The 27,947-nt window shown below is 37.8% G+C and overlaps 3 protein-coding genes across 5 annotated transcripts in view; 2 read left to right on the top strand and 1 right to left on the bottom strand.

Annotated features, from left to right (window-relative positions):
- Nucleotides 1–2,103: 2,103 nt before the first annotated feature.
- ssrp1b (structure specific recognition protein 1b) lies at nt 2,104–19,430 on the bottom strand. 2 transcript variants are annotated; one of them, XM_036574373.1, is made up of 19 exons: nt 19,351–19,430; nt 18,451–18,544; nt 16,919–17,104; nt 16,576–16,681; nt 15,424–15,617; nt 14,295–14,395; nt 12,152–12,281; nt 11,157–11,260; nt 10,766–10,894; nt 10,448–10,669; nt 9,671–9,743; nt 9,502–9,507; nt 8,681–8,813; nt 7,758–7,803; nt 7,502–7,625; nt 6,619–6,786; nt 5,949–6,046; nt 5,416–5,587; nt 2,104–4,320 (listed from the first exon to the last, which is right to left on the bottom strand). In XM_036574373.1, the coding sequence occupies exons 2-19, from the start codon at nt 18,502–18,504 to the stop codon at nt 4,255–4,257; spliced, it is 2,112 nt and encodes a 703-aa protein (XP_036430266.1). In that variant the 5' UTR covers nt 18,505–18,544; nt 19,351–19,430; the 3' UTR covers nt 2,104–4,254. The 2 variants fall into 2 exon arrangements, with proteins under 2 accessions (XP_036430266.1, XP_036430267.1); XM_036574374.1 differs by lacking the exon at nt 9,502–9,507.
- Nucleotides 19,431–19,992: 562 nt separating this feature from the next.
- On the top strand, nt 19,993–23,300 carry pold4 (DNA polymerase delta 4, accessory subunit). Its single transcript, XM_036574393.1, has 5 exons — nt 19,993–20,109; nt 20,368–20,469; nt 20,602–20,691; nt 22,807–22,918; nt 23,124–23,300. The coding sequence occupies exons 2-5, from the start codon at nt 20,370–20,372 to the stop codon at nt 23,146–23,148; spliced, it is 327 nt and encodes a 108-aa protein (XP_036430286.1). The 5' UTR covers nt 19,993–20,109; nt 20,368–20,369; the 3' UTR covers nt 23,149–23,300.
- A 2,657-nt stretch (nt 23,301–25,957) lies between these two features.
- The window catches only part of si:dkey-28b4.8 (sarcoplasmic/endoplasmic reticulum calcium ATPase 2), a 40,811-nt gene continuing 38,821 nt past the window's right edge, over nt 25,958–27,947 (top strand). Inside the window, exons 1-2 of one of the 2 annotated variants that reach the window (XM_036574358.1) lie at nt 25,958–26,358; nt 27,777–27,896. In XM_036574358.1, the coding sequence (XP_036430251.1) occupies nt 27,779–27,896 (118 nt within the window). In that variant the 5' untranslated portion in view covers nt 25,958–26,358; nt 27,777–27,778. Of the gene's footprint in view, nt 26,359–26,839; nt 26,922–27,776; nt 27,897–27,947 lie in introns of those variants that run through there. The other variant, XM_036574357.1, reaches the window with a different exon arrangement.

Raw genomic sequence — 27,947 nt, forward strand, 5'->3', positions numbered from 1 at the left:
TCCAAGGAATCCTTTTGTTTTCTTGCAACTAAATCAAGGTATTAATAGAGATTCAAGACTTTTGAAATTTTAGACAATTTCATACTCAGACCAACTAAACCGCTCAGTCTCTCATCTGCCATGGTGGACCAAGTATGAGCTTTAGTGTGGAGAAACTGTTCACATGAAGCAGTGCTGACTGGGTTCGCTGTCTTCATCGCAAAATAAATGGCATTATTTTGGTATTAGTGAATGAATAATGACAGTCATGCTCTGCATGGCATTTTGGCAAAACAGAGAAGCCCAGTCAGTACAGCAAATCGTATCAGTGGCTAATAAGTCATTCACCAGTAAATGGGAAAATGTAATTATTAATACGATATTGGAATTTAATATAACTTAATTAATAATTTAACACACACATGCCACTAAACTATACTGAGATGAGCATAAGATGTAATCATTCTTTTCCCATATGGAAGAAAGAAGTTAGTCATGCCACAATCCCCAAATCACTGTAGGAAAAAGAAGTGGGCAAGAGAACTGGTTTAATCCTGCTTGCTTCGGCAGGTCAAATGAGAGGCAAGAAAAAAGAAGAAAAATACATAGAAATACAACTGCAAGTGGCTTTATAGCATTAATGGAGTGAAAAGCAGCAGCACATCTAACCCTATTACACAATTAATGTATGAGAAAAGACAGAGTGGCTGCTGTTAACTATGTTACGATGATGGAAAATCCATTAATTACAACACTATAGACACTATTGTGAAAGAAATTAAAGGAATGTACTTTTCTCAAGAGACTTCCTTTCCCAAACGACAAGAATGACCATACATGACCATACACACACACACACAGGTCATTTTGGGCTGATTGTTTTGGTCTTGAAACGTACATAAAATGTAAATGACAACAACCTTTTTTTCAAATTATGTCAAAAACTGAAAAAGACAATAATTGAGATTTGAGGTTTTGTTCCGACTACCCATGATGGTAATCTTTTAACATGGACAGTAGATGGGCCATTAAGCTTGTGGTTTCCCCTTCATGTAGAGGCACTCTTCTCTGTCAAAAGCATGCAGAATAACACACACTGCAAGACCAAAACACAACATACGAGCAGAGTCAAGATGTCAGTGCAGTGGGGTGGGGTGAGAGAGTAAGATTACGATCATTAGAGAGTGATGCTGAGTGCCGGATGTCCAATTTGATTCTCTTGAAACAGGAGCTTGAGAAGAGAGAGGGGGAATGGGCGAGCAATATATATGTAATGAAAGAGCGAGGGGGGAGAGACTGACAGCGGGCGAGAAAATGGACTGGACTCAATATAAATGGATAAATAAGACTGCAGCAAATGCGATAAAGAGCTAACTAGATTGAGAGAAAATGGACAGAAAAAAGAGAGGAGGTTCATGATGCACATAGGATGAGAGACACCACTGCATCTCGCAGGACGGTCAGCTTTAAGACCACAAACTTTGGCAAAATGCTGGACGCTGGAACAATTTCATCGAATCATTTATGTGATACATTGCATAGGTAAATACTACAAGACCCAGAATTCAATTAGTCACACAAGCAGCACAGAGAGATTAAATTCACCAATAAACTGTAAATGGGGAGAACATTGTAGAACAGTGTGAAAGAGGATAAATATTCTAGAACAGTGTTAATGGGGTACAGTATTCTAGAATGCTTTTCAATTGTGAGGATGTGGAGAACCCTCTAGAACAGGGTGAATCAGGATAACATTCTAGATCAGTGTGAACAGGGAAGAACATTCTAGAACAGCGTGAATGGGGCAAAAAACAATTTCGAACTGTGTGAACAAACGTTATTCATGCTTGTGCACAACTGGCACATGCAAAGTTAGAGGGTAACGTGGAACAGGTTACAGTAATAAAACTACTTTTTCCTGTGACAAAGTAGTGTAATGCACTACAGCTACTGTCTTAGTAAGACCTTTATTACTTGTTACTGATATATAAGAGAACAATATTAATTCCATGTGATGCGTTTAAGTAATAAATTTTATCCTACAGGGATCATTCCACTGAACTGGTTCAAAGTCAGAGTTAAAAACCCATTTCAGACATAAAACATTTGCTTTGAATGACTCTATACCTTACTTATGTTTATTAAAATAAATGACTGGACATTCCATTTTATCAGTACAAAAACAATATTAACATCTCCAAAACTTGACCAAAAGTTTTGGTAGTGACAATTGTAGCTAATTTTAAGCAACTCAAAAAATGCTACCCAGTACATGACTAGCAAACAAAGCTTTAAACAGTTGTACACAATAAATCATAATATTTTTCACTAAAACACAAAAAAGTTTATTTAACTGCAGGGAATGTGTTTCAGTGGCGAGATTTCTTAAGACATGAAAACATGGAACAGCATTTTTTGAATAATTTTTTTTTTTATTTCAAATTTAAGCTCATGATAAACCTTAATCTTTCAACTTCACTTTAAAAAAATGAAAATGGTCTTAAACAGTGAAAAGAAAATCACAAAAAAATGTAAGCATTATTTTTACAAGTTGAAATTTAGGGGTTAGAGTGTGGGACAGACACCACCCAATAGAAAGTACCGTATAAATGATTGTGCATATATTTATTTTATTACTATCACAATCATCATAACATAATCCTTGTAGACATCTCAGGTCTGAATACTAATTCAATAGAATGGTCCATATAGATTATCTGTGCCCATCCTTATGTGTAATAACTGGCTGTGTGTTCTTCAGAGTAGAGTCCTTTTAAATAATGCTTACTATTATTGGCTATCTTTCTAAATAATCCTTGTAAGTTTCCTTTGTACTTACCAACTGCTACAGATTTGTAAGCATCTTAGAAAGTAACATCAAAATAAAGTAATTAATAGAGAGACAACTTTTTCTCAAGGAGTAATAAGTAACGTAATCCTATTACAATGTGAAAGAAGTAATTAGTCATTTATAATGGATTACTTTTTTTGTGTAAATAGCCCAACACTGGCTCATCAGTAAAAGCAGAGAAGGACAGTTAAAAGCCAAAAAATACAATAATAAAAACAATACAATGCAGCTTCTGCAGAGAGAACGGACTGTCACTGAACTGATGGGGTGATACAAGTCAGAATGGAGCAATCAGACACAGTTAGTGTGCACTAAAATGTCTGTCTGTGTGTTTATGAATCTCGTTTCGAATTACACTCACTTGAACACTAAAAGGGTCTCCTTCGTCAGACTCTTTTAACTCCAGCATGGTTTCTTTCGCTCCACTCTGAAACCACATCATAAACAGGCTAAGCTTAAAATCAATGCACTTTTGTGACCATCACCTCACTTGCATCCTTTCCCTCTTTCTCCCTCTTTCACAAACCACACCTGGGAAGAACAGGCTTTTGTTATAACCACAGGTTCTTTCTCTTTCTCTGTCAGAAACCACACAAGGTTTCCACTTAGTGATGTTATGCTTCAGATGCAATTGTGTATGTACGGTTGTCTGAAACACAGAGCTAAAGAAAAACAGGAGATTTAAGTCATGAAAACAAATACAGAATTAGGAACCAAAACAAAATTAAAAAGGGAGAAATGATCAGTAACTTGCATAAAATAGGACTTTCATGGCAATTTTTATACTCAGAGTCTGCTGCCCAGAGACTGCAGGGAAGTATAGTGTACTAGGACAAGCAACTGTAACACGCAGGCTCGGACTAAACATGACATTAACAACCATCCCTAAAAGGCCTTTACCAGATAATACTAAACAGCCATAATACCTGATTGTGGCTTGATAATAGCTTTGATGAAAACTGGAACAATGAGGTTGTATTAAATACGCATCGTTTTTACAGTGACTGAACACTGAAATGTTCAATGTCAGTCAACAACAATGATGTAAAAGTGCGTTTGGGGTGTTAGTAAAATGCTTTGGTATGAATTAACGTAAAAAGCACTATGACTGTGATTTGACATTAGATTAGATACATTAGATACACATCATATTAAACCTACAAGACATATTTACACAAATCATCTTTACATGTCAGAAACTGTAGAGTCAAAGTTAAAATCCTTTAGCTTGAATTATGTAATGTGGCAAAGAATCATATCCAAATCATATACAAGTAAATTGGATAAAACAGTAAACTGATTGAGAGGCTGAAAAAAGCAGGCAATAGTGTGGATACAGAATGTCACATAAAAAGAACAGTAAAGAATGACTCATTATGCTGTTTCTCTCTCACGCTCTCTGTCTGTTCCATCAGGTCTTTCTCTCAGTCTGAACCTGACTCCTCTGAGCTGGGTGGAGTGCTGACTGCCTCCTCTTCAACATCTGAGCCCTGTGCCAGAGACAGAGAGAAAAAAGAGGGAGAGACAGGTGAGAAATTAAAGCATTTAGGATCATTAGTCATCCAGTATTCTCACCATGATAAAAGTTATAAAAGGGTCTATCTTTCACTGTGATCCATCTGCCTTGAATTTAAAGGATAATACCAAAGATTGTTCTAAATTTCTACAATATTAAATGGTTAAGATGTAAACAAGGTCATTCAGAGTGATTTAATGTGAACGTACTGAGTCAGAATTGCTTACAGCAGTGGTGATAGGAACCAGACATTTGAAGAGTTTAATGCCTCCAAAAGCTCCTTCACAGTTTCATTAAAATAAAATGGTTATATGTGTGTTGCAGATATTGTGACCCCTGGTTCCTATCACCACTGTAAAGAAATCAGTAAAGAACTCTGTTAGTTTCTCTACAATGCACCATTTCACATCAAAGCACTCTGAATGACTTTATTTACATCTCAAAGTCTGATTCCCTTTAAGTAGAGACATTCAAAGCCACAGCACAGTATGTTCTGTTTTTATTCAGAATCTTAACCTAGTAGCAAGTCATATAGCTTTTTGTATGCTTTTGTTTTAGTGCAACATATGTCGTGCCCTAAAAAAAGTACATAAAATGAACATTTTAAAAAGCCAGTGAGGTGGATGCGGAAGCAGATGTAGTCATAGCGTGTGTGTTGAAGCTTAAACTTTGTGAAATAAAGGAATGTAATAAAAGTGCACTCCAGTAAAAGTTGTAGTTATTGTATACTGTTGTCCTTAATCTGGACACAGAACTGTAACTGGTAACTGTAACTATTAATAAAGAACAGAATTGAAGTTCACATGAACTTTACCGTCTGAGGCTTAGACTAAGGCCTTCTCCTGTGAAGCCATTTTATCTGAAGCTGTTTGAAACATTTTCAGTTTTGCCTGATGTATGAGAACTGAGACATGAAATTTTCCCGAGACCCGAAGCTGTTTTGCTTGATGTGTTAATAAACTCAACCGTTATATATGAGTTTTTACCATCACTGGGGCTGTTACCATGGTAACTGAACTGTCACCAGGCACAGGCCTGCATGTAGGTGTGTCTGTGTGTCTGTTTGTACTTTGCGTTTGCGTCCTTTGCCCCGGTCAGACTCAGATGAACTCTCTTCACTGGAGATGAACTCTCGACTCTTAAAGCTGTCGTTCCCAGCTGGCCTTTCCTTCTCTCGCTCCCTCCCTGCCCCAGGCTTCTTCTTCTTTTTCTTCTCACTCTTCCCTCCCTTCTTCCTTTCCCTTTCAGGAAGAGAAAGACAGAGAAAAATGAACACAAAATATCAAAAATGCCTAACAGCTGTTTTCCCATTATAGTCATTACAGTCAGTATAAGACTCCAGAAAGTAGTGACAGCATTTTTCATTCCAGCAGTATATAAAAGTCAAATTATTCTCATCTATTATCAGGTGTTTCCACCTGGACTGGGGGATTATCTGATGCAAATATGCAATATGCAAATAAACATTTTAGGAGCAAAGGTAATTTTGCCTTTTGCCATGGCCTTGACTGATCGCCAATTTACACGTGTGACCATATTTTGAGCTAACCTACAACCATATGAGGAAACAAATATTTTAATAGTACAAGTATTGCATAGTACTTCTTTGAGGATCCTGATGTGCCTCCACCACTCTCTCTGTATTCCTTCATTGCTCGCTCATACTCTTTCTTAGCCTCCTCTGCTTTCCCTTCCCACTCCTGTGAATGAGAGAAAGAGAGAGAAGTGGGCGTGAGAGAAAGAGTAAAATAGAGAGAAACAGAAAAAGACTTCGGCAATCTATTTCAACTAAACACAGGCACACAGTAACCTCATGACATGCTTCATAGCCAATAATTGTGCTGTGAAAGAGGATTGATAGAGAACTAGAGAGGACAAATTTTATTTTAAACAGCCTGTTAAACAACATTAAATGGTCCATGTTATAAATTTTTCTTGCATTTTATATTTCTCTCTGAGGTCCACTGATAATATTATATACACAAAACAGTCATGATTCATTTTTACATGATCTTTTTTCTATTCTCTCTTGATCCTTTAGAATTAAACAGGCTATTTTTGTTATTGTACCTTTAAGACTGATATATGTAAAAGAGCTCTGACTGTAAAAGAGTTTTGACTGGCCTTATCTAAAGTGGAATAACACTTCATTTTTTTGAATAAAAAATATATTATTAATATTATAATAACAAGAAAATATTTTAGACGTTGTCTATGCCTGGGTACAATAGATAAAGAGGAGTATGTGCAAAAGAAAAGAGAAATCGATCACCTCCTTCTTGTCTTTGCTCAGTTGCTTCCACATCTCGCCTGCCTTCTTTGAAATCTCTGTTACAGAGATTCCAGGGTTTTCTGCCTTGATGCGCTCTCTACTAGAGTTCAGCCAAAGCATGTATGCGCTCATTGGCCTCTTGGGGGCGCTGCTGTCCTTCATCTTCTTCTGCACACATCACAGGTACACACAGACGCGTAAAGATAAATTATTCCATAACACACCACTAGTAAGATTACAGTTGTGTTTACTCAGCAGAATTCTGATTTGCTTACTGGGACTGTCATGATCATTAAAGTTTAGCTGACAATTAATTGTCTTATCAATAATGAATGATTTCTTGATCTTTGTTGTTTGCAACTATTAAATACAAGTCTTAAGTGACCAAACTGGCTGATTAGCTACTTTACTTAGTAGCTATGTTTTCTACTGTCAAATCAATACTGTACTCACTCACACAACTGTCTACAGTCACAAAGAATTAGAGTGAAGGGGCTCTGCAGTCGTGCAACTGGCTAACAGAAATGTATTCCATCAATCTGACAATAACACTGCCATATGTGACTTCATGGGGCCCAAGGAGCAAAATCTCTGCAAATTCTGTATGATACCTCATTTCATTAGGTCAACTGGTTGTATGTTTAATCACATACATCTAAAACACAAACATAACTCACTAAATCAACTGAACAATCAGGTGCGGATCACATTACTTCAATAAACAAATGTTACAATTCTGTTTCTGTTTATTATTCATAACAATATAAAAATAATCTTCTTGTTGGTATATTCAAACACAAAACAATTCTGGTACTCAAACAGCACAATAGTAAACATACCCATCAATATGCTCTAACTCTCTGAATACCCCTCCCCCTCTCACCTCTTTCTTGCGTGGTTTTTTCTCTTTCACTATTTTGGCCTTCTTAGATGGTTTCTTCTTCTTTTCTTCTTCACTGTCTGCATCATCACCGCTACTCTCGCTGGCCGAGGCTTTGCTGTCATATCTGACACACACACACACACACACATACACCATGGAAACACGCAACAGATTATCTACACAATAACACAATATGAACATCATCAATGAGAACACTGTTCAAGTAGGGTAAAAGATTTTAATCAAAGCCCCTTACTCTTCTGCAATGTCATCATCTTCCTCTCCAGGGTTAAATGATTCATCTGTGAAGGGAGAATGAGTTGGCATTACAAACTGCTAGAGAGTATGATAGATTTCATCGCTCACTTCAACAAAGGGACATCTACTTTGACAGGAAACAGTTAGCTGACTGACATGCGAAACAACCAACCACAGTTATTTTTGTGAGATGTGAAGGAGCAGGTAATTGCCAAAGTCGTGCTACAACAAAAACAAACATAAGTGAAACACAGTAGTAAATAGTGGCTCCTGGGAAATGCTGTGTTGGCAACAAAAGAAAGCATTAGAAAACTCTTGAATAACTTTTAAAGACGGGGTCACAAACTTTTTTCAATTCAGCAACTACATTGAAGGCTGTTGTCATATTGGTATAAGAGCAGACAATTGCTTGCTATTGGTGACTAAGTAGTTTTTAGCTTGGTAAACAACAGTTCATTCTAGTTAATGATGGTGGATCATTTTTAGCACTGCAGTGACACTGACGTGGTGGTGGCATGTTAGTGTGTGTTGCGCTGGTACAAGTGGATCAGACACAGCAGTGCTGCTGGAGTTAAACACCTCAGTGTCCCCGCTGGAATGAGTTTACTCCACTGAGCTACTGTCTCTGACTTTACATCTACAAGGTGGACCAACAAAGTAGGAGTGTTTACTAGAGTGGAATGACTGAGAATGATCCACCACCCAAATAATACCTGGAAAACCTCCAATAATTGTCTATAGAAATTAAAAAAATAATAAAATAATCTAATATAAAGTAACTGTGCATCAACATTTGCAAGAAATAAATAAAGTTTTGCTGCAAAGTTTATATCTGACACGTAACTCTTGGCAGAGCTTTTGAGACTGATTCTACTATGACTTTTGTCGCTCCTCTGATTGGCTGAGCGAGCTGCCACTTACCGCTGCCAGCCTCCGAGTCGTCACTGTCGTTGGCCTCCTCACGGATCTTGCCCTCCTGTTTCATGCGCTCTAAGTAGGCATCATGCTGGTCATCATCTGAGTCACTGTACATGTCATCGCTGGCCTTCATTCCCTGTGTTATGGGAAATATAACAATTAGATCACAACCACACAAATACTGTGAAATGCACTAAACTGCTATTGAGCAATGATTTTTGAAAAAGTCATGTTTTACAATTTCTAGACAACCAAGACATGTTATATGATGACTGTATGATTATAAGAGATGCACCACATACATACACATGCTCATCTGACTCCAACTTTCACAGGGTTAGTGATTCTAACTCCATAAACCCTCACCTTGGGCAATAACAGTAGTGACTGTAGTAAAATCATTCTTCTTATTAAAACAAACACACACACACAATCAGATCAATAAAAATTTACCTAATCTCTTTAAAAATCATCTTGCAATGGTTGTGGTCATATCATACATAATTGATAATTACTCGCACAGATTCCTTGATATCTAAATGGCTGCCATGGTTTAAAGTGCAAAACAGAGGAAAGTATGAACTGAACACAACCATTGCTTTGCATGGCTGTTAAAACCAGACCCAGCAAGTCGAGAGCCTTTGTGCTTGAGAAAAGCGAGCACATTTAGCCCAAGCAATAACAGACATCGGAACATAGAGTCTGCAGTTTGTGACTTAGTCAAAAGGCATTATATTTACTCTTACAGCAAGTAAGTAATCACACAGCAAGCATGCAATTGAAAGAGCACCCAAACCACTCCAAATCACAAGGTCCATACCAACCTTTTTCTACAGGAACACACACATACACAGAGCACAGAGACACAGAGGAGAATGAGCGTTTGTCTTCTAAGGAAAACAGACATCTATGGGATTCACAGTCTGAAGATAAGACTACTACCATACTGAAATGAAAGCATGTGACAGATAAACTGAACTCCAAATGATGTACCTCTTTGAAGCCTCTGTTCTTGATGCTGAGCTTTTTAGCATTGACAAAGTCAAACAGCTTCCCATACTCTTCTCTACAGAAGGAAGAGAGTGGCAGAGAGAAGTTTCTTGAGTACCAACACAGTGAAAGGCTGTATGTTCGATACCAATTAGCATTGCACAAACCTAATGCCTAATCAAGTTTTTTTTTAATTAGCTTCAACCATCAAGTTTTAAGAAATTTTAAATAGACGTACTTATGTGATTTCTAACATACTGTTATCTATAAAAATGGAAAAAGTAGAAATATAATTAAAGCTTCAAGGTAGCTGTTGCTTCTGTTTTTGGGTCTTGGTTAGCTATTTTGGCTTTAGCTAATTTGTGGAATTCTTCCTAATTGTGAATGAACGCTGTAACCTTGAATACTGAAGCACTTTCGCAGCTTAAGTAACAACTCTCATCAGTGAAAAAAGGCATCTTTCACAAACATTAAAACAATAAGTTACAGAGTGCTTCTAGCTTCTTAAGAACCAGAAAGACCCCATCTTTTTAACCTCTTACACCCTAATGTATGTTGCCCACACTTCAGTTCCTCACTCTCATAACTACAGAACCTACATATTAGTCATTAAATAGTTACTAGAATTTACCTGTCCACTATATTCCAGACGTTACCTGTACCAGTAATTACTACATACTAAGCCTTAATATTAATAGTTAACTAACAAGACTTGGGTCTGAGGAGCTAAACTTCCATTTGTAAAGATACATGTAACTGTAATTGGAATGTAGTTCTTACCTCTCTATACTGCTGAAAGTGTACTGGTTACCCTGTTTGGTCTCAATTTCAAAGTCAAAGGAGCGTGTGGTGGTAGTGCCTCTTGCAAAGTTCACACAAGAGATCTCCTCAAAGCGCAGGTGGACTGGAGGCTTGTGAACATAGATGAAGCCTCTCTCCAGAGGATACAGCAGCCCAGAGCTGGCCTTATAGGAGCATGTAATACATTGAGCCCCAGAGTGACTGCAGAGAGAAAAGCATGAGAAAAGGCAAATTGATAAGAAAATGTGTGAATATTGTGAAAGAACACTGAACAGTTGTGGTATGTGTGTGTGTTACCCCTGGAAGTTTCCAGGTACTGTGATCTTCCTGTTGACCAGAGCCTTCATAACCCTGCTGACCATCTCATAGAGAGAGCCAGACATGTTTTTATTCAGCTTTCCCTCAAAGCGCCTTTCCACCTCCTCCCTGCAGGGGGTGCAACAAACAGGAACGAAACCATGAGAGCACATAAGACTCAGCAATAAATAAGTAAACAGAGACTGAACACTTCTAATTGCACCTCTTTTAGCTAAATGTTTTACAACCATTGCATCTACTGTCTATGTCATGACCGCTTTGTCTCTATTCATTTCCAAGCAAAAATTCCTTTTATGGTTCTCCCCTTTCAGCTTTGGACATTCAGGTTTATCATCTCTCTTACTCTTTCCTCTTTCCCTGGCTCACTCACTCGCTCATGTTGAGGGTGAGGTTGATGTCCTCTTCCTTTGAAAAGAGCAGGATGAGAAAGTGATAGCGGGTTTGACCCTGTTTAATGGGAGGATCCAGACTGATCTAAAGGAGAAGAAATGAGAAAAAGCAGAACTGAAAAAAGATCAGACAGAAAGATTTGCAGGTCAGTTGAAGAAGTTCATATCAAAATTATGGATTTCCATAAAATTTTCAAGGAACCACCAGGGAGCAGTACAATAGTTTAAATAAAAAAAAAAACAATACACATTATAGTTTCCAAGTTACATACTACAGATGTGTGGCACCAGCCTGGGATGGGCCAGCGCACACTGACTGGAAAACCCAATGAGAGCTCAGAGACATGACACACACAAACACCAGCACAAATGAACCAGAGTGCTTTATCTTCACACACGTGACCTATAACTCAAATGTCTACTCAAAAGCTTACTAATTGAGTCCCTTTTACAGTTCCTTTTGCTCTCTCAGTGCGTGTGGCCGGGGGGCCAGCATCCTTTCTCTCACACCTAAATGAGTTGCAGCACGATCAGGGGAGGAGCACTCACCATGTACTAGCAGGAAAGATGGTGACTCCGCCTCTCCACCTCCACAGTTGTAATACAATGCTGTTGAATTACTTTTACTGCTTTGTTCATTAGCTGTTAATGATCATTTTTAAGTGTATGCATCTGTGAACTTGCCTTTTGAAGTGAGACAGAATCTACATAAAGAAATGTAATGCCAATATCTGAGAGCCTGTTTTGCAGTACCTTCAGTCGCCTGTTTTTTGTGGCAATTGAGAGGTCCATATAAGGGAGACTCCTCTAATATTACATAATTCAGTATGTTGCATTCTTTAAAATAACCAGAAAACACAAAAAGAATTTACACAAAATTTATAGAATATTTCTTAAATTCCTTTCTTATCAAAGCAGTGTCCCAAGAAAATAGAAAATAAAAGATTTTTATCAGAAAAGCAAAACTGTCACTCACCACAAAGAACATCTGTCTCTGATCTTTGTGGGGGAGCAGGAAGAGCCGCAGCACCGTGGTGTAAGGGATCTTATAGTCAAACGTCTTACCGTGCAGATGCAGGAAGGTGGGGTAAATACGGATATCATACCTGCCAAAAAGACAATCAAGAAGACGTACATGAAATCAGTTCACCCTTTAAACACTTTATTTAAATTACTTACATTGCTGAGTGTCTTACATCAAAACACGTAACGCACTGAATTTACCTGATTCAAATGTCTACACTATTTGCACATGTATAAAAATATGACACAAATATGTCTTTATCCATGTATAAATATGACATTTTATCCATGTGCAAACGATGGACATACTTCAGTCAAGCATTGCTCAAGGCATTCCTTCTTTCAGGGCAGTCAGCCTGTCAATGTGACCAAGAGCAGTTTGTATGCAACAGCACTATCAAGCTGAATCATGAAATCAAAATGAATCATGAACTCAAAACTGAATCATCACTACTAACATATCTGAAGATTAGGTAACTTTTTCATAAACTGATGGTTAATCAATTCTGTTACTGTAACCCTGGGCTGATAATTGATATGGAATATTGTGCTAATATACTGATATTATCAAATCAAATCAAATCACATTTATTGTAACATCACATTTACACAGGTGCGAAGGTGAGTGAAAATCTTAGGTGCGTAGCCCCCTTGTAGAACTTAAGAACTTAAATACAAAAAAATAAGGATATATATATATATATATATATACATATATATATATATATATACACACACACACACACACACACACACACATATATATATATATATACATATATACATATATATATATATACATATATATGCGTATATATATATGTATATATATATATATATGTGTTTGACTCTAAGTATATACACATATACATATACACAATTATACACATAATTATACCACATGTAGTGCTATGCAAATTATCATCCTTTTTGTTCTCTTTCATATTTTGCATGATTTTTTTAATGTTTTGCCCTTTATTGAACTGTTCCCTTTGTGCATTCACTCTGAGCTATGGTAAGTTTGTAATGTTATGAAACAGAAATGAGTGCACTTTATTATAGGCTATACAAACAGAACATCACCAACTAATTACCTAAACACTACATACTTTGAATGCTACTTGAAACAATTTTGTATATTTTCAGTCTGGTTGAAAAGATTGCTGGGAAAGAAGCAAAATGAACAAAAACTCCAGCTGCACTCTGGTAGAGAGTAAAATGGATGAGCTTGTTTAGATAAAAGGTGGCAGTTTGTTGACTGCCTTTTGGATGGACCCTCTCCTGCCCTTGAGACCAGACCAGATGATGTATTCTAAAATGTGCTTGTACATTGATAGTTCTACCACCATTGCTATTAATTTTCTGCACAGATGGCATGTAACACTGTTAACATGTGGTGGTTCTCTGGATTTGTTTGGTTCGAAACCAAAATATTGTCAAACTGGCATGTAATGTTAGAAGCTAGCCCAGACAGTAATTATACGGTAATTAAATTACTATCAAGGAAAATGCAAGTTGCAGAGTAAGGCTCAACGCCTATGTGTGGTACTTCATCACTGAATTTGGATCACAATAATATTGTTTATCAAGGTAATTACACACACAATAATGCTTTGTCTAAATTTACATTATCTCACATTAAATCACAAAATGTGATGAAAATATGAAATTGTACCATCAGTGGAAAGGGAGATGAATTACATATCCTAAAACAGTGAATAACTTAGTTAAATAATAACTGATTTTAAAGAACAGTTTAGCAGATAGCTATGATGTTATTCATATGAAAGTGAGAACATTTATATTTAACGTTTAATTATGAACAACTACTGATTTCAATTCATCATACTTATTTCTAAGAAAGCATAACTTTTTGTTTTAAATTCACTGGAATCACTTATCACATCTTCCATTGTTTGTGTGATAAAACTTTGTAAACTGTTCATAAGATTTTTATGGGCCAATATGTTTTGCTGCAAATCATATACATCCTTTTTTCAATAGAAAATAAAAAGTGGAAAGGTAACATTGTAAACATGCATTATATTATGTCAAAAAGTCACCCATAAGGAATAATGACCCATTGGTATATGTACCTGCCCCTGGGTGTAAGACACTGCAGCTCTCTGAAGATGCACACAGCATCTCCTGTAGCCTGGATCACGTCTGCCTTAGAAAGAACGTTCTGAGCAAATGCCTGAAACAGCAACACATTAAAACATTCAGTGCCTGGTACTAAGAGTATTATAGTGTTAAGGACATCTTTATTGTTCCTATCTGCTCAGCTCTTGCTAGAAGACGTGCTTAAAGTGATACAAGCTGTGCAATAATGCTTTAGGGAAAATAGACCAAGACTGACTGCTACAATAGTTATCATTACTAACAGTCTCTTACCCTTGCTTTAGATTGTTCCCACCAGATGCTTTTGGTGGAAAATGTACCACCTACTGGTCACACTGAGAAAATGTTTTTTTTTAAATAGTAAAAATTACTGTCTCATAGTGTGGCTTTAATAGGCTGTAAGACAACCTGGTGCACACATCTCACCTCATTAAATAAACACGCATATGACAACAATGAAGAAAAGGCTTTGAATTAAAATGTGTCAAAAGCAGTAAACTAAAAGACAGCAATTTTGTTGATGTAACATATTTTCTTTGTGTGCAACGACTTGAAACAATAAAATTCTGAACCCTTTTTTATTTACATTTATAAGTGATAAGAATTTTCTAAACCTAACCCTAAACCTAACTCTAACCTCTAAAACTCTGACCAGCCTAGACGACCAGCACATCCTCTTTTTCTGGCTTGAGACTTTAACGCCAGACAAAGTGTGCCAGACTGCCAGTCAGTTGTGGTTGTGATGTCATATGCAAAGTACATGGGTGTTCGGTTGCATCTGATTTCTGATTGGTCTAATTCATTTACAAGCAGTTCACAAGCTCCATGTTATTGGGTTAAATTTCCCCACTTAAAACCTAAGACAGCAGTGTTTAAAATAAAGACTGTAATTAAAATAGCAGCTCTTGCATTTTGAAAATTGCACTCTTTTTTTTTTAAATCTTCACTTTTTCAAATCTTTCTGTTCTTACTCCAGGAACCAAAAAGAAACAGTTTTCCCTTTCAGTTTTAAAAAGAAAGATTTACCAAAGTGCTGGATAAAGTGTTTCTTCTCTACTTTTCTTATGAAGTCAAAGCATTTTTTTCAAACACAAACTCTCTCACCTCCACAGGGTCAGCCCCTTCATCTCCTGTAGTGGGTGGGACGTAAAACCGCACTTCCATGAGTGACACCTCTGTGTCGTCATTCTGATGAAACTCAACAGTGACCTCGTTTTTTCCAGTTGCACACTGTGATACGCTGGCGAGCGGAATCTCAAACACAGGGCTGTCACTCACCTCAAACGACAGCAGGGGGCCTAGAGATCACATACACAGCTAAATTAACATTTACAGAGAGTCTTTCTTTTAAGGACACCTGAAGTTTCACTGTAAACCCCAGTGTTGAAATTAATTAAATGATCAGAATGGTAACGATTTTGGACCACATTGTACATTTTTACGTATTAACGTTAGATGCAGATGCTCAAAAAGAAGGTCAGGCTCAATATTTAGGTCTTAAATGCAACAATTATTCTGATGAAGATATGATGACAGATAACACACTTACATGCACGGCTGACACGTCCTCAGTTTTAACTGAGTTCTCTTTCAATTCTCTCTTAACTCATTTGCAAATGTCAAATTCGTCTGGCTGGGGGCAGCTGAGGCACAACCGACCCGACTTTTTCCACACATTGCATGCAATTCCACATTCTCACCAGAGAGGTCTCCAAATACCCAAAACGTACATTGTGCAGCTTTAAGTGTTCGGGTACTGCTGTCATCAGTCAAGGGTTTGTTTATGTAAGTTAATATCACTGAAATGTGTTCACTGTATGTCCATTCATAAAATGTATCTTTTGAGTTAATGGTGCTCATTTCATTTAAACAATCGGTTGCCACAAAATATTTAGGTACTCATGTAATTTTGAGTTTTAATTACTATAAATGCTTAATTACTTTGACTTAATTACACTGAATGATGGGAATAAAGTTGCATCAACTGAAATATTTGTGTCATTTTTCTCAATAATTTCAATGTTCTGCAATCAAAATATATATATGTCTAACTTACACTAAATCTGTGTGTTCTGTAAACTTTTAACTTTTGATTTTATAAACTCTGCTAATTTATCTCGGTGTGCAATTTATTTGATGAGCTAACTTCAACTATAATATGATTTGTGGTCTTAACATCAGACCAAAATAATTTAGTCATAAAACATTAGTTTGCAATATTCTGCAAATCATTTCATGTTATGAACTTCCACTGACCATTGAATTTAGCAGTGCCCCAGTTCCAGCCTTTCACACACATGTCTTTCTCGGTCAGCTCTACTTTGTAATTGGCTTTGAAGTATTCTGAGATTTTCTCAAAGTCCTGGGGGAACCATAAAGAAAAAAAAAGTTAAATTAAGACAACAGACTGGTTCGGCAGGTTTCTACCTGCACAATATAAACAACACGTAGACCAGTGGATATAAAACCACACCTCAAGAACCCTGAGACAGTCCACATTTTGGCTCAATCCCAGCACACATAAAAACAGATAAAGCAAAACTATGGGCTGTCTGGGGGTCCCTGAAGACCAGTTTGAGAACTACTGCCTTAGACTCACTGTGTCCTTGAAGCCATCATATTTATAGACGTGTCCAGTGCTGGTGCAGAGCTTGATGCCATGACCCAAGCAGACTCTCCGCCACAGGGCCTGACTGAGCTCTGGGACAGAGATACTGTCCACCTTCCCTGTTTTACTGCTTTTGTACACCACTGTCTGCTTACTGAATCGCAGACGCCCATCATTCTGCAGTAAGACAGAGTGACACAAGTGAAGAGAGACAAGAGAAAGAGAGAGAGAGTAATCCAGTACTAGCTCACATTGTAGATGAGACAGAGATGAAAATTATAGGGTTACAACAGCAACAAAAAATACTAGAAATTGTGCACCTATATAAGTAAAAAAACTATAAACAATCTGAAGAATGATAAAGTGCAATAAGGCAGACCTCAAAAAGCAGGACTGGTCTCTACTCATATAAAAGAATGCTTATACTGTTACATATAACCATTAGAAGTCCCAGTTACTGCTGGAGATAATAATAGCACATTGTAATGTTAAATTCTACCGTGGTTCACTGGAACAAGCAGAGAAATTTTGTTGAAAGTACAGATTCTAAACTTTTAACTGATCCCATGTTTGTGTTTGTAAGTAAAACAGCGGTTGTTTTATGATGATTTGAATTTGATGAAAATTTACTGTGTTGTTTACAGTCTTGTTTTGCAGAAAGAGAAAACATCCTTTACACTTTGGCCGTGTTTTTGTTGTTTTACATTGTAACAAACATAATTCACTGTAGAGGTGGGTGATATGGCAAAAATATAAAATCGAGAAATTTTCCCAAGAATTTTTCCCAAGACACAATATGTCACAAGAAGTAATGATCTTTATTTTTCAAAAATCTGATCTGTTGGAAAAGAGAAAAAATAACCACTAGTGCTACATTTTACAAATTCTATCAAAAATCTGTGAATACAATGACTTTTATTCAATATTTTGCATACTGTGTTGCACTAAATACAGTTAAATGGGACTAACTTTCTCTTTATAATGAAACATGCGGCTGGTCAGTGTGTTTTACAAGAACTGATAATATCTATGATATGATCAAAAAGCATAATGCACTGTATTGTGACATAATTTATCACAATAACAATATATATTGCCATATTGCCCAGACCTAACTCACTGCATTATTTACTATGTAATTACATAATTAAATTTAAATAATTTAATTAATAACAATAATTAAATAATTAACAATAATTAAATAATAACAATACAGAACTACTCCTCTACACACCCCGAATTACACATTTAGTTACACTTCGCAGAATGCATTATAGACAACTTTTCCTTTTTTTCATGATATACACTGTTTGGAGTGGGCTGTAAACACCGAAGAAATAGCAATGATAATTTATGATTATTACAACCTTTATTACAGAATAAAAATGTTTTCCATTATATGCCAGCTGTTATTCTTTTCAAAAACTCTTAAAATTGATACAAATGGATTTACAGCATTTTAGAAGGAAACTCTTCGCATATAATTTAAAATGTGTCCTCCTTGAACAGAAACGTCCACTCACCCAGGACCCCTTGACCTCTTGATAAATATCATTAAACTCCAGAGTGTCACTCATGCCAGCAGCTTCCCTCTCACGTCCCAGTGATGTTCAAAATCTGTGACAGTGGGAGGAAAATGAGAATCACACAAATCACACTGCACATTAAAAATCACTTCTGTTCGTTTATCACCATCTTAATGTTTGTATGCTGCTGTTATTGGTGTTTTGTAAATTCCTAGGAACTTGGTCTGAGATTTATTTAAGCCCAGAATCATCTAGTGATCAGAAACTTCCCAAATATTAGACTAAAATGTTCGGTCTAAACGGCTGATTTGAAAAGCTGGTGGTGTTGATACAGTGTCTGGTCATGCTCTCAGCAGTCTGGGGGACTCTGAAGACATATGTGAAACAGCTCCAAAGGGGATCACTGCTAGAGGTGCAGCAGTTCAGCTGTTCTTTGTTCTCTCCGTGAGAGTCCAATGTGTGGAGCTCTGCTCCTCTTTGCTCTCTTTAAGCTGAAGTGAAGAGCTCAGTGAGCTCAAGGTGATTGAGAAACACACCTGCCACAATACAGAACAGCACAACCTGCACTAGTTGAATGTAAAGCTACACAGACAGTGTAGCACATATATTTATACAGTCACAGTCTGACAGCTCACAGCTTCGCAGTGACACCGCAAAGCCAGCGAGCTAACGGACACCGTGCGGCTAATTCATGCTAATAGCTGGTTAGCGCTGAGCTAGGTGGCTAGTGAGTTAAACCGCAGCTTAGCTAACTATGTTAACTGTGCACAGTCTACTGAGCGAGGGACACCGTCTGTCACACATCCTCACTGAAACGGTGGAACACTTTGTTGTCAGACATTTCTGCTGGTTACACAGAAATAAAGTTCAGGCTAGTAATAAACAGCATTTACTGACGTTCGGGAACGGGTACGAAAACCCTGGCGATATCCAAATCATGTATGACTGGACCTGCTGAACCGGTTCATTTAAAAAAATGATTCAGTTCAACCGATTCAAGCTTTCTGTAGCGTCTGCACAGTGTTTATCTCTGGGTTCTGGGCTGAATATTTCTAATGAAAATCAAACAGTAATGTTTTACAGTTTAGGTTTAACAAAGATCATTACATTGTACATTGTCAATATATGCAAATAATATTGAGAGGAAAAATCTCAATTAATTATTTCAATTTAACGTTCACTTAGCTTTTCCTTTTTTCATTGATTCCATCCTGCTTTTTCTATTTGCACTTTTTATAAAAAAACCTTGAGTCTTGAATAATAATAACAATAATAATAATAATAACAATAATAGTAATAATAATAATAATATCAATAATTGTAATAATAATAATAATACGATTGTCGTTGTCGTTAATGATAATAACATTATTATTATTATTATTATTATTAATGAAACATTCAATCGGTTGAATCAGACGTTAGAATCATTGAATCTTTTGAATCGATTCACTTGATCTGGTCTAGTTGGACTGGAGAGCAGGACGGGCACGTACGTCATACGTACTGAATGACCTCGCGTCAACGCAATCACGCAGTGTACGTAGCTCTGCCCCTTCCTCTTGTTTTGTAAACGTGCAATTAAATCTCCTTCTGCCGACCGACGATCCGCAGTGTTTAGCCAATTTACGCTCGTCTTCTGACACAGAGCTGCAGGTGGGTGTTATGCAGTATAGTGAAATGTGCACGCGCATGAGAGCTGAGATTGTTTTAAATATGTAAATACAGTCTAGTTTAAGACCCAGGAAACACTACGCGAGACTGGGCGTAATCCACCACAGTGTAGAGCCCACACGTAACAAGGGCCAGTTCTGGTATAATGGGACATAAGTTTATTGCAGTATATTGAGTAAAAAGAGTGTGTTATGTGAGATTTGAGAAGTCCCATTTAATGGCAATTTTGATTCATCCTAGATATGACAGCCAAACGAGGCCTCATTACTGACACGTTTAAGGTAGTGAAGAAAGCCAGGAGAGACGACAGAAGAGACAAGAAACCTCCTTCACCTGCTGCTGGTGAGATTGTGTGTGTGTGTGTAGTTAGAATCATATTATCGTTATACATGTGTGCATCAAAATGCATCAACCAAACCTTGTTGTAATATTAAGTTAGTAGTTATGTTATTACATGTGTCAACACCCCCTCAGATCCAGAACCCCCTCGCCCAACTAAAAGAGAGACAGAACTGCAGGAGCTGAGGAAGTTTGACTTGGACTGGCGTTTTGGGCCATGCACAGGTAACAGAGCTGTTCGTACCGCTGATAGTGTTCTTCTGGTCCAACGTACGTACAGAACAAGCACTCATGCAATGAAGGACTACGAAAATTATATTTACAGGCATGGGGTTGTGCCATTGATCTTTATATCCATCCTTGATTTCTGATAGACCTCAACTCTCTGCATATTTGAATAATTCACATTAGGGAGTAGGTCACAACTGGAGGCAGGGTAGTAGTTGGTGATGAGGGTAGAGGTGAGGGGGGGGTATTTAGTTACACTATAGTACACAAATAAACCCTGAACAAAGGAAAGAAACATCACTCAGATACTTTTTTCATAAAGCAAAGCCCCTTCTGCCACAGTTAAAGGCAGCAGTTGCTTGGAATGTTGCTGCACACTTATACAGTAAAAGATGACTAAATACTTTCCATTACATCACTTGTTGAAATAGGGCTCCAGATGCAGCAAAACAGAATGTTCTTTGGTAAAACCGTGGTTTGAACAGCAAAATGGTGTTTTTCAACATAACGTCAGTTTTGTTGGAGAAATTGCTTGTAACAAAATATTGCAATGAGCATGTATATAATTATGTGCATGCAAAAAAGAAAATTGTTGGTGTGCTCAGGTAAGTTATTCCAGATATACCACCAAGAGTTTGGTAACAAAGCTGGATATACCAGTACTAAAAGCTCACTTCACACTAAAGCACATATTATACAAAATTTACACATTTACAATTTGCCTTTATTTCTACAGCAAATCTATTTAGGAATGTTGGAAGAACACCAGTTTCTGCTTACTCAGGGTGTGGTCGATCAGCCAAGACGAGTTTGGAGTCCAGTTTTTGCTTCTTTAGTTCAGAATGGAAGCTGCAAGGCTAATGTTGCTAATGTACAGTAGAACTCAGTAGTCAGCTATTTAGCCCAAATTCTTCCCATGAAAATACATCAGCAAAACTTCTCTCAACCTGCTCAAACCACATCTAGATCTTAATTAAGGTCCCGCAGACTTGGCTATGTGTTTTAGGACACGGTATGACTTTAACTGTTCGTTAAAATAAAAATGAACAAAACTTCACCACTGCAGGTAACAGCAGGGCTGGGATTCACACGTTGTAACATTAGACGACTGATCTTGGATCAGATTCCTACTTATTTATGGCAGTCAGCGCCATAAAAGCAGACTGTAGGTCAGCACCCCTACACTCTTAAAAAATATGGTTCTTAGTAGTAAAGAAAATGGTTCTATATAGAACCATGAACACTCAAAGAACCCTTAGTAGTAAAGAAAATGGTTCTATAGAGAACCATGAACACTCAAAGAACCCTGTGCATGATGAAACAGTTCTTTGCATCATGAAAGAGTTCTTCAGATTGATGGAAAATATACTGTAGACGGTTCTATATAGAACATTTTTGACAATGGTTCTGTATAGCACCCAAAAGTGTTCTTCTATTGTTACAATGTCAAGCTTGTAACAATTAAAGAACCTTTTGCAAAGGGTTCTTTGAGTGTTCATGGTTCTGTGTAGAACATTTTCTTTACTGAACAACTTTTGAAGAACCAAGAGTGTATTACTGGAGTGGTTTGTGAATTCAGAGCTTTTTGTCTAAAGCGGCTGCCCGTAGCGTTCGTCTACATGTCGTAAGGTTTAGTTAATTTTTATAGTTCACATGTCAAACTGTGTCCTATATCACATCAACAAGTCTGTGCAACTTTAATTCAGTCCTGGACGCAGTATGAGGGAAGTTTTTGTGAGGTTTTATGGAGATAATTTGCGCTAATTGGGTGACTACTGAGTTGTAGTGTTTGTTCATAACGTCAGCCTCACAACTTTTGTTCTAAAATAAAGGAGCAAAATTTGAACTGCAAACATCTTGGCTGAGTGACAAGATCTACACTGCAAAAAAAGGGTTAAAACACCATTTTTACAGTGTAAAATGGTGTAGATTTGATTTTTTAGCCGAATTATACAACAGAAAAGGCTGGGGCAGAGAATGCTACATAGCGTCCATTGCAAGATTATTGTTGATTGCCTCTTTAAAGCTTTCTTACCAGACTTCATGAAGGTGTTTTGGCTTCCATCTGTGCCTCTCAGTAAAATCTCGCTTCTCATACATGCACGTGTGCAGGGATCAGTCGTTTGCAGAGGTGGGAGAGAGCAGCACTTCATGGGCTGGACCCACCACAGGAGATTAAAGACATACTGCTGGAGGAGAGCATGGACCCAGAGTACACTCATTGGTATTTTGAGCAAGTACACACAATCATGCACACACATACTTTTACCACAGGTAAAATTACACATACTCAGAAGTCTACAAATGCATGTCGATACCATGTGTATGCTTGGTATGTCTGTTACTATCCGATATCTCATAAATCCCATTGTCGCTGATATGTGCTCATGAGTATGACATTTCTATTTTTGTTCCGTTCTGTGTTTCAGCCTCTGGCGTGACTACCCCTTGTGAGGAAAGATGAGTGACACTGCTTGAGAAAAGAGGGAATTGTGAGAACAAATGATTTTCATGTTTGTTTGATTGCTCATGTTTGCCTGTTGCTGTTAACTTTTGAGCTTTCTGTTTTTTTACACTACATTTTTAATAAAACTCCTTTAACAAAAGCTGTGGTCATTAAGTCTTTTGTTCTTGACTCATAAGATATAAGCCTTAAAGTGTGGACACACACTATGTTTTTCATTGTCCATTTGTGATATATTACATTATCATCAAGTGATCTTCCCTGACTCAACACAAGCTCAGCCTTTCAGTTAGGCCAGGTACGGAACACAAATATTCAATATAAAAGATGAAAATAGTGTGCAAAACAGACTAACACAGAATACCTTGTATTTATTGGATGATATATTTAATTTCCATAGAAAATCAGTGCCAATAGAATGTGACACTGGAACAGCATCAGCCTAAGGTCACCATGCACAACGTCTGTTAGATGGGTATAAAGTCCCACAGCACTGGGCTGTGGAACAGTGGAACTGTCATCTCTGGAATGATGGAGCTCCATCCAATACCTTTGGGAAGAGTTGGGGAATTTGTGATCCAGAGCTCATCATCTGATATCAGTAGCTGACCTCACTAATGCTCTTGTGGCTGAATGCAATCAAATCCTCAAGCAATGTTCCAACCTCTAGTGTAAAGCCTTCCCAGAAGAGTAAAGGCTGTTATTGCAGCAAAAGGGGGACAGGCTGCCTGTCAATACCCTTCATTTTGTTGAATGAGCAAGTATCTACGTTTGAACATACATACATGTTACGATTTAGGGCCTGTTCACATCCTGCATTGATATCAGATCTGCCACATTTCAGCATTTACCTGCATTCTCCTTCTTATATACTGAAACACTCAGTAATACTGAATGACCTCTGAAACAAAAATGTGTTTATCAACCTACAGGAAACCTAGTAACACCGGAAGGAAGCAGGGCCTGTTATAAATTAGATAAACCACAACCACACAATTCTTCAATATGTATATAGCACTAATAATCCCAAAACCACAAACAATTAACTTTAAAAGTCATCCCATTTAAAAGTATGTGTACATTTTCATATATTTATTGCATTACTGACATACATTAAAAAAGTAATCAATATTGTTATATGCATTATATTTGGACATAATGCATTATTACTATTATATAAACATATTACAATATTCATAACAATTTGCTTTAGGTTACAGATTTGCTTTGTATATTTATAGCTCTGCACACAGATTTGAGGGTCACCTTACCTTAACCAATTCCAGCCAATCGTGGCAGGGTTACCACTTTGTGGTCACTGAATTAAAGTGTTTTGCTCCAGAAATTCAGACCAAAGTTAACCCAATGGTGCACCATTCCTCTAGCCATTTTTAAACAATTCATTAATAGTAATTAATTAGAGAGAGAGACAATGAAAAAGAGATAACCTATTCACAGGAACATGGCATCACATTGAGTCAGTGCCATGGTCAGATAAATATAGTCTCACATCTGTACAAGAATGAATTCTTTAGAGAGCACAATAGTAATTAGCAACAGATATAAGGACAGATAATTATGGCTACTTAATTGGGTCACTTTTGCCTTGGGACATCCCTTACCCACCCCCACTTATAGTTCCCACTGTGAGTGCGGGATTTTGTCAGATTACATGCAGCACCACGTGGTTCATATTTACAAATGCACGACTCCCAAGCAGATTGCAGAGTGCAAAAAGATCTGTCAGCTTGACCCCAGGGCACATATGGCACAGTCTCCTTGTCACAACCAACTTGTCACTTAGCTGTTCGGAGTGTACTTTGACACAGGGGTCTTCAAGTACAGGCCTGAGGAACCACCCCCCCTGCACAGTTTCAAATGCTCCTTAATCCGGTCCACCTGAGCCCTTCATCAGCTGGTTCAGGCATTTTTGGGGCAGGGACTATTTAAGGGAGACGTTCATCGATATTTAAAAATTTCTGTATTCTGTATCTCTATCTGTAGCTGGTAGGAACCAGATTTAAATGTTTAAATGTTTAATGCCTCTAAATAAGTTATCGCACAAAATGGTTACCAATTTGCTGCCTGATGCCTGAGATATTGTTTTACAATGTTTTTTGTGAAAAGCACTTGGCCTAAAACATGTTTATTAAAATCCATTCATGGAGGAGGGGTACATGTAGTCTGTTGTAAGAAAAAATGGTACCTTTTTTCCAGATTTACCACAATGTTACCATTATCCACTTTACATAAAACCCAGAAAACACATGTAGGTTAATTGGTCATTTCAGATAATAAATAAAATGGCTATGTTTGTGTTGTAGACACCACAACAGAGTCAGTTTCTCCACAAGGAACCATTTCATATCAAATCACTCTGAATGACTTTGTTTACATCTCCATAACTGAAATATACAGAAATGTTGAAAAACTCGGTGGAATTGCCCTTTAAAAACTGCCCGGGACAGTGGGTCTTTGGGCCCTGACAGACAGATAGATGGCGCGCCTTCATTAAAGGATTTCTATTGGCGAGCAAACGTGCTAATAAAACGAACGTGGTCTCTAAATGGTCCATACAAAAGTCAATCACTGGGACAACTACAGTCGCACAGCGTGGCTACTGGTTAAGCGCGGCAAGCTGGCGTCCCTCCCTCCTGCAGCAAACAACTGAGAGGCGGGACTATCGTAAGTGCGGTCATACGATTGGCTGGCTCGGCCCTTCAATCTGGTTTCCCGTTTGCTTCATTGGCTACAACGCGGCGTCGTGGACATCTGCGACAGAAGCTGATGCTAGTAATGCCATTCCGTGGCCTAGTATGAAATAAAGCGATGCTTATTTAGACGGGAGATAGCGGGGGAGGATTAAAGCGAACAGCACCGGTTTGTGCAGTTTTAAATAACGTTAGGAAAGTCGCGTTCAGCACGCTTGAAGTGGCCAAGCCCTGGAGGAAATGTGGGCGATTAATTCGCCTGTGGACCCCCTATAATTTGCCGGATCATGCAGAATTATTTTGGAAATACAGTAGCGTTAGCTGTGAATAAAGATTCGCCGCTGCACTGCGAGCTAGGCATCTAGCCACCACAAGTCGTCGTATTTCGAGGAAATTCGGTCGCGGTTTGGCATCTTAGATTCATCGCTGATTTGTCTGTATTGGTGTAACTGTACCCGGTTTACTGGAGACGGGATATTAACTGAACTGGTGAGTACACTTTTGCTAGCGAGATGCTAGCCGCAGCGGTCAGTGTACAGGACCGTTAGAGCCAGCTAACGTTAAACATGGTCATGCAGAGGAGAAAACGAACAAGAGCAGCGTTATGATATTAATGTCCTCCAGAACTGCAGCACTCAAGCAAAACAGAACGGGCATGCTGACCAGACTTGACCGCAAGCTGAAGTTAATTACCTCTACTGTGTTATCAGGCTAATATTTACGTTGTCAGTATCACCTGACCGTCTGATGCAATGCTCATTTAGCTAGCTAGCTGCATTTTACTTTGCTATGAACCGCAGTGCTAATAATGAGGTCACACTCATGCGCACCTCTGTGCTGCTTTCTTGGAAATGAAAAAAGCACCTGCTCAGAACGTGTTTAGCTGGATATATGTGGAAAAAAAGGGAGGCACTTCAGTCTAATCTAGTTTAACTAAAAAGGATGTTGAAGCTGCCTCAGTGAGGTGGGAGGTAACAGGTGCATGAGAGAGGCTGTAGGGAGCAGAGGAGAAGACCACTGCAGTTATCTGTGCTGTTACTGGCAACACTTGTGTAAAGAGAATATAACATATTTGCATAAATCTGTAATCTGTATTATGTGAACATTAGTGAATCTAAGGCAGCTTGACAAAGGCAGAAAAGGCATGTACCCTAAAGTGTTGTTTTAAGTCCAGCTAGAGGTTTTGCTGTAGTATTGTGTACTGTGAGCTAGAGGTGGGCAATATAACAATATTTTATCGTTGTTGTGATAAATTATGCCACAATAAGCATTTTGAGCATATCATGGATATATCGTCAGTACTGACTAACTACGTGTTTCATTACAGTGAGCATGATTAGTCCTGTTAAATTGGATTGAGTGCAGTGCAGTTTGTAAAACATTGAATAAAAATTATTGTAGTTGTAGGTTTATTATTACTATTATGTTTTTTTTTTTGTATTATCACTGCCTGAAGAAAAACGATTTCAAAACTCCAAAAACAACTCCATCTCTAAAATGGTAACTTTACAGGAAAGGGCCAAAACTTTCTTTATTTTCGATGTAAGCTAAAAAGAGATTTTATTTGAAGCCATATTGGAGGATTTTTATTGGTCCAGTCATCATGAGATTTTAACACAATGCAAAAGACAGCGACTGAGGTCAAAGTATGCAGAAATCTAAAAATGGAGATGCTTCTTTTTTTGGACAGTGACGATATGTGGCACTACAGATTCTGTTTTGTCTATTCCAACTTATTAAATCTCAGAAAAATGAAATATCACTATGCATATGTCTTGAAGTATCGTACTATAATATTTGTGGCATATCACCCACCCCTACTGTGAGCCACATCTCAGATTAAGTTGATGCACTAGGAAAAATGCACAGCACATATGCTGTGACTGTGAGGATTTCTTTTCCCTCAGGGATGGACAATGCCCATACCAAGACGGTCGAGGAGGTGTTGGGGTATTTTGGGGTGAACGAGTCCACGGGCTTGAGTAGTGAGCAGTTGAGGAAAAGCAGAGAGCGATGGGGACCCAACGGTACAGCATGTCATATACACATAAATAACATAACTGTAACAACAGACAACA

The sequence above is a fragment of the Colossoma macropomum genome, unplaced genomic scaffold, assembly GCF_904425465.1.
Source record: "Colossoma macropomum unplaced genomic scaffold, Colossoma_macropomum, whole genome shotgun sequence".
NCBI lineage: Eukaryota > Metazoa > Chordata > Actinopteri > Characiformes > Serrasalmidae > Colossoma > Colossoma macropomum.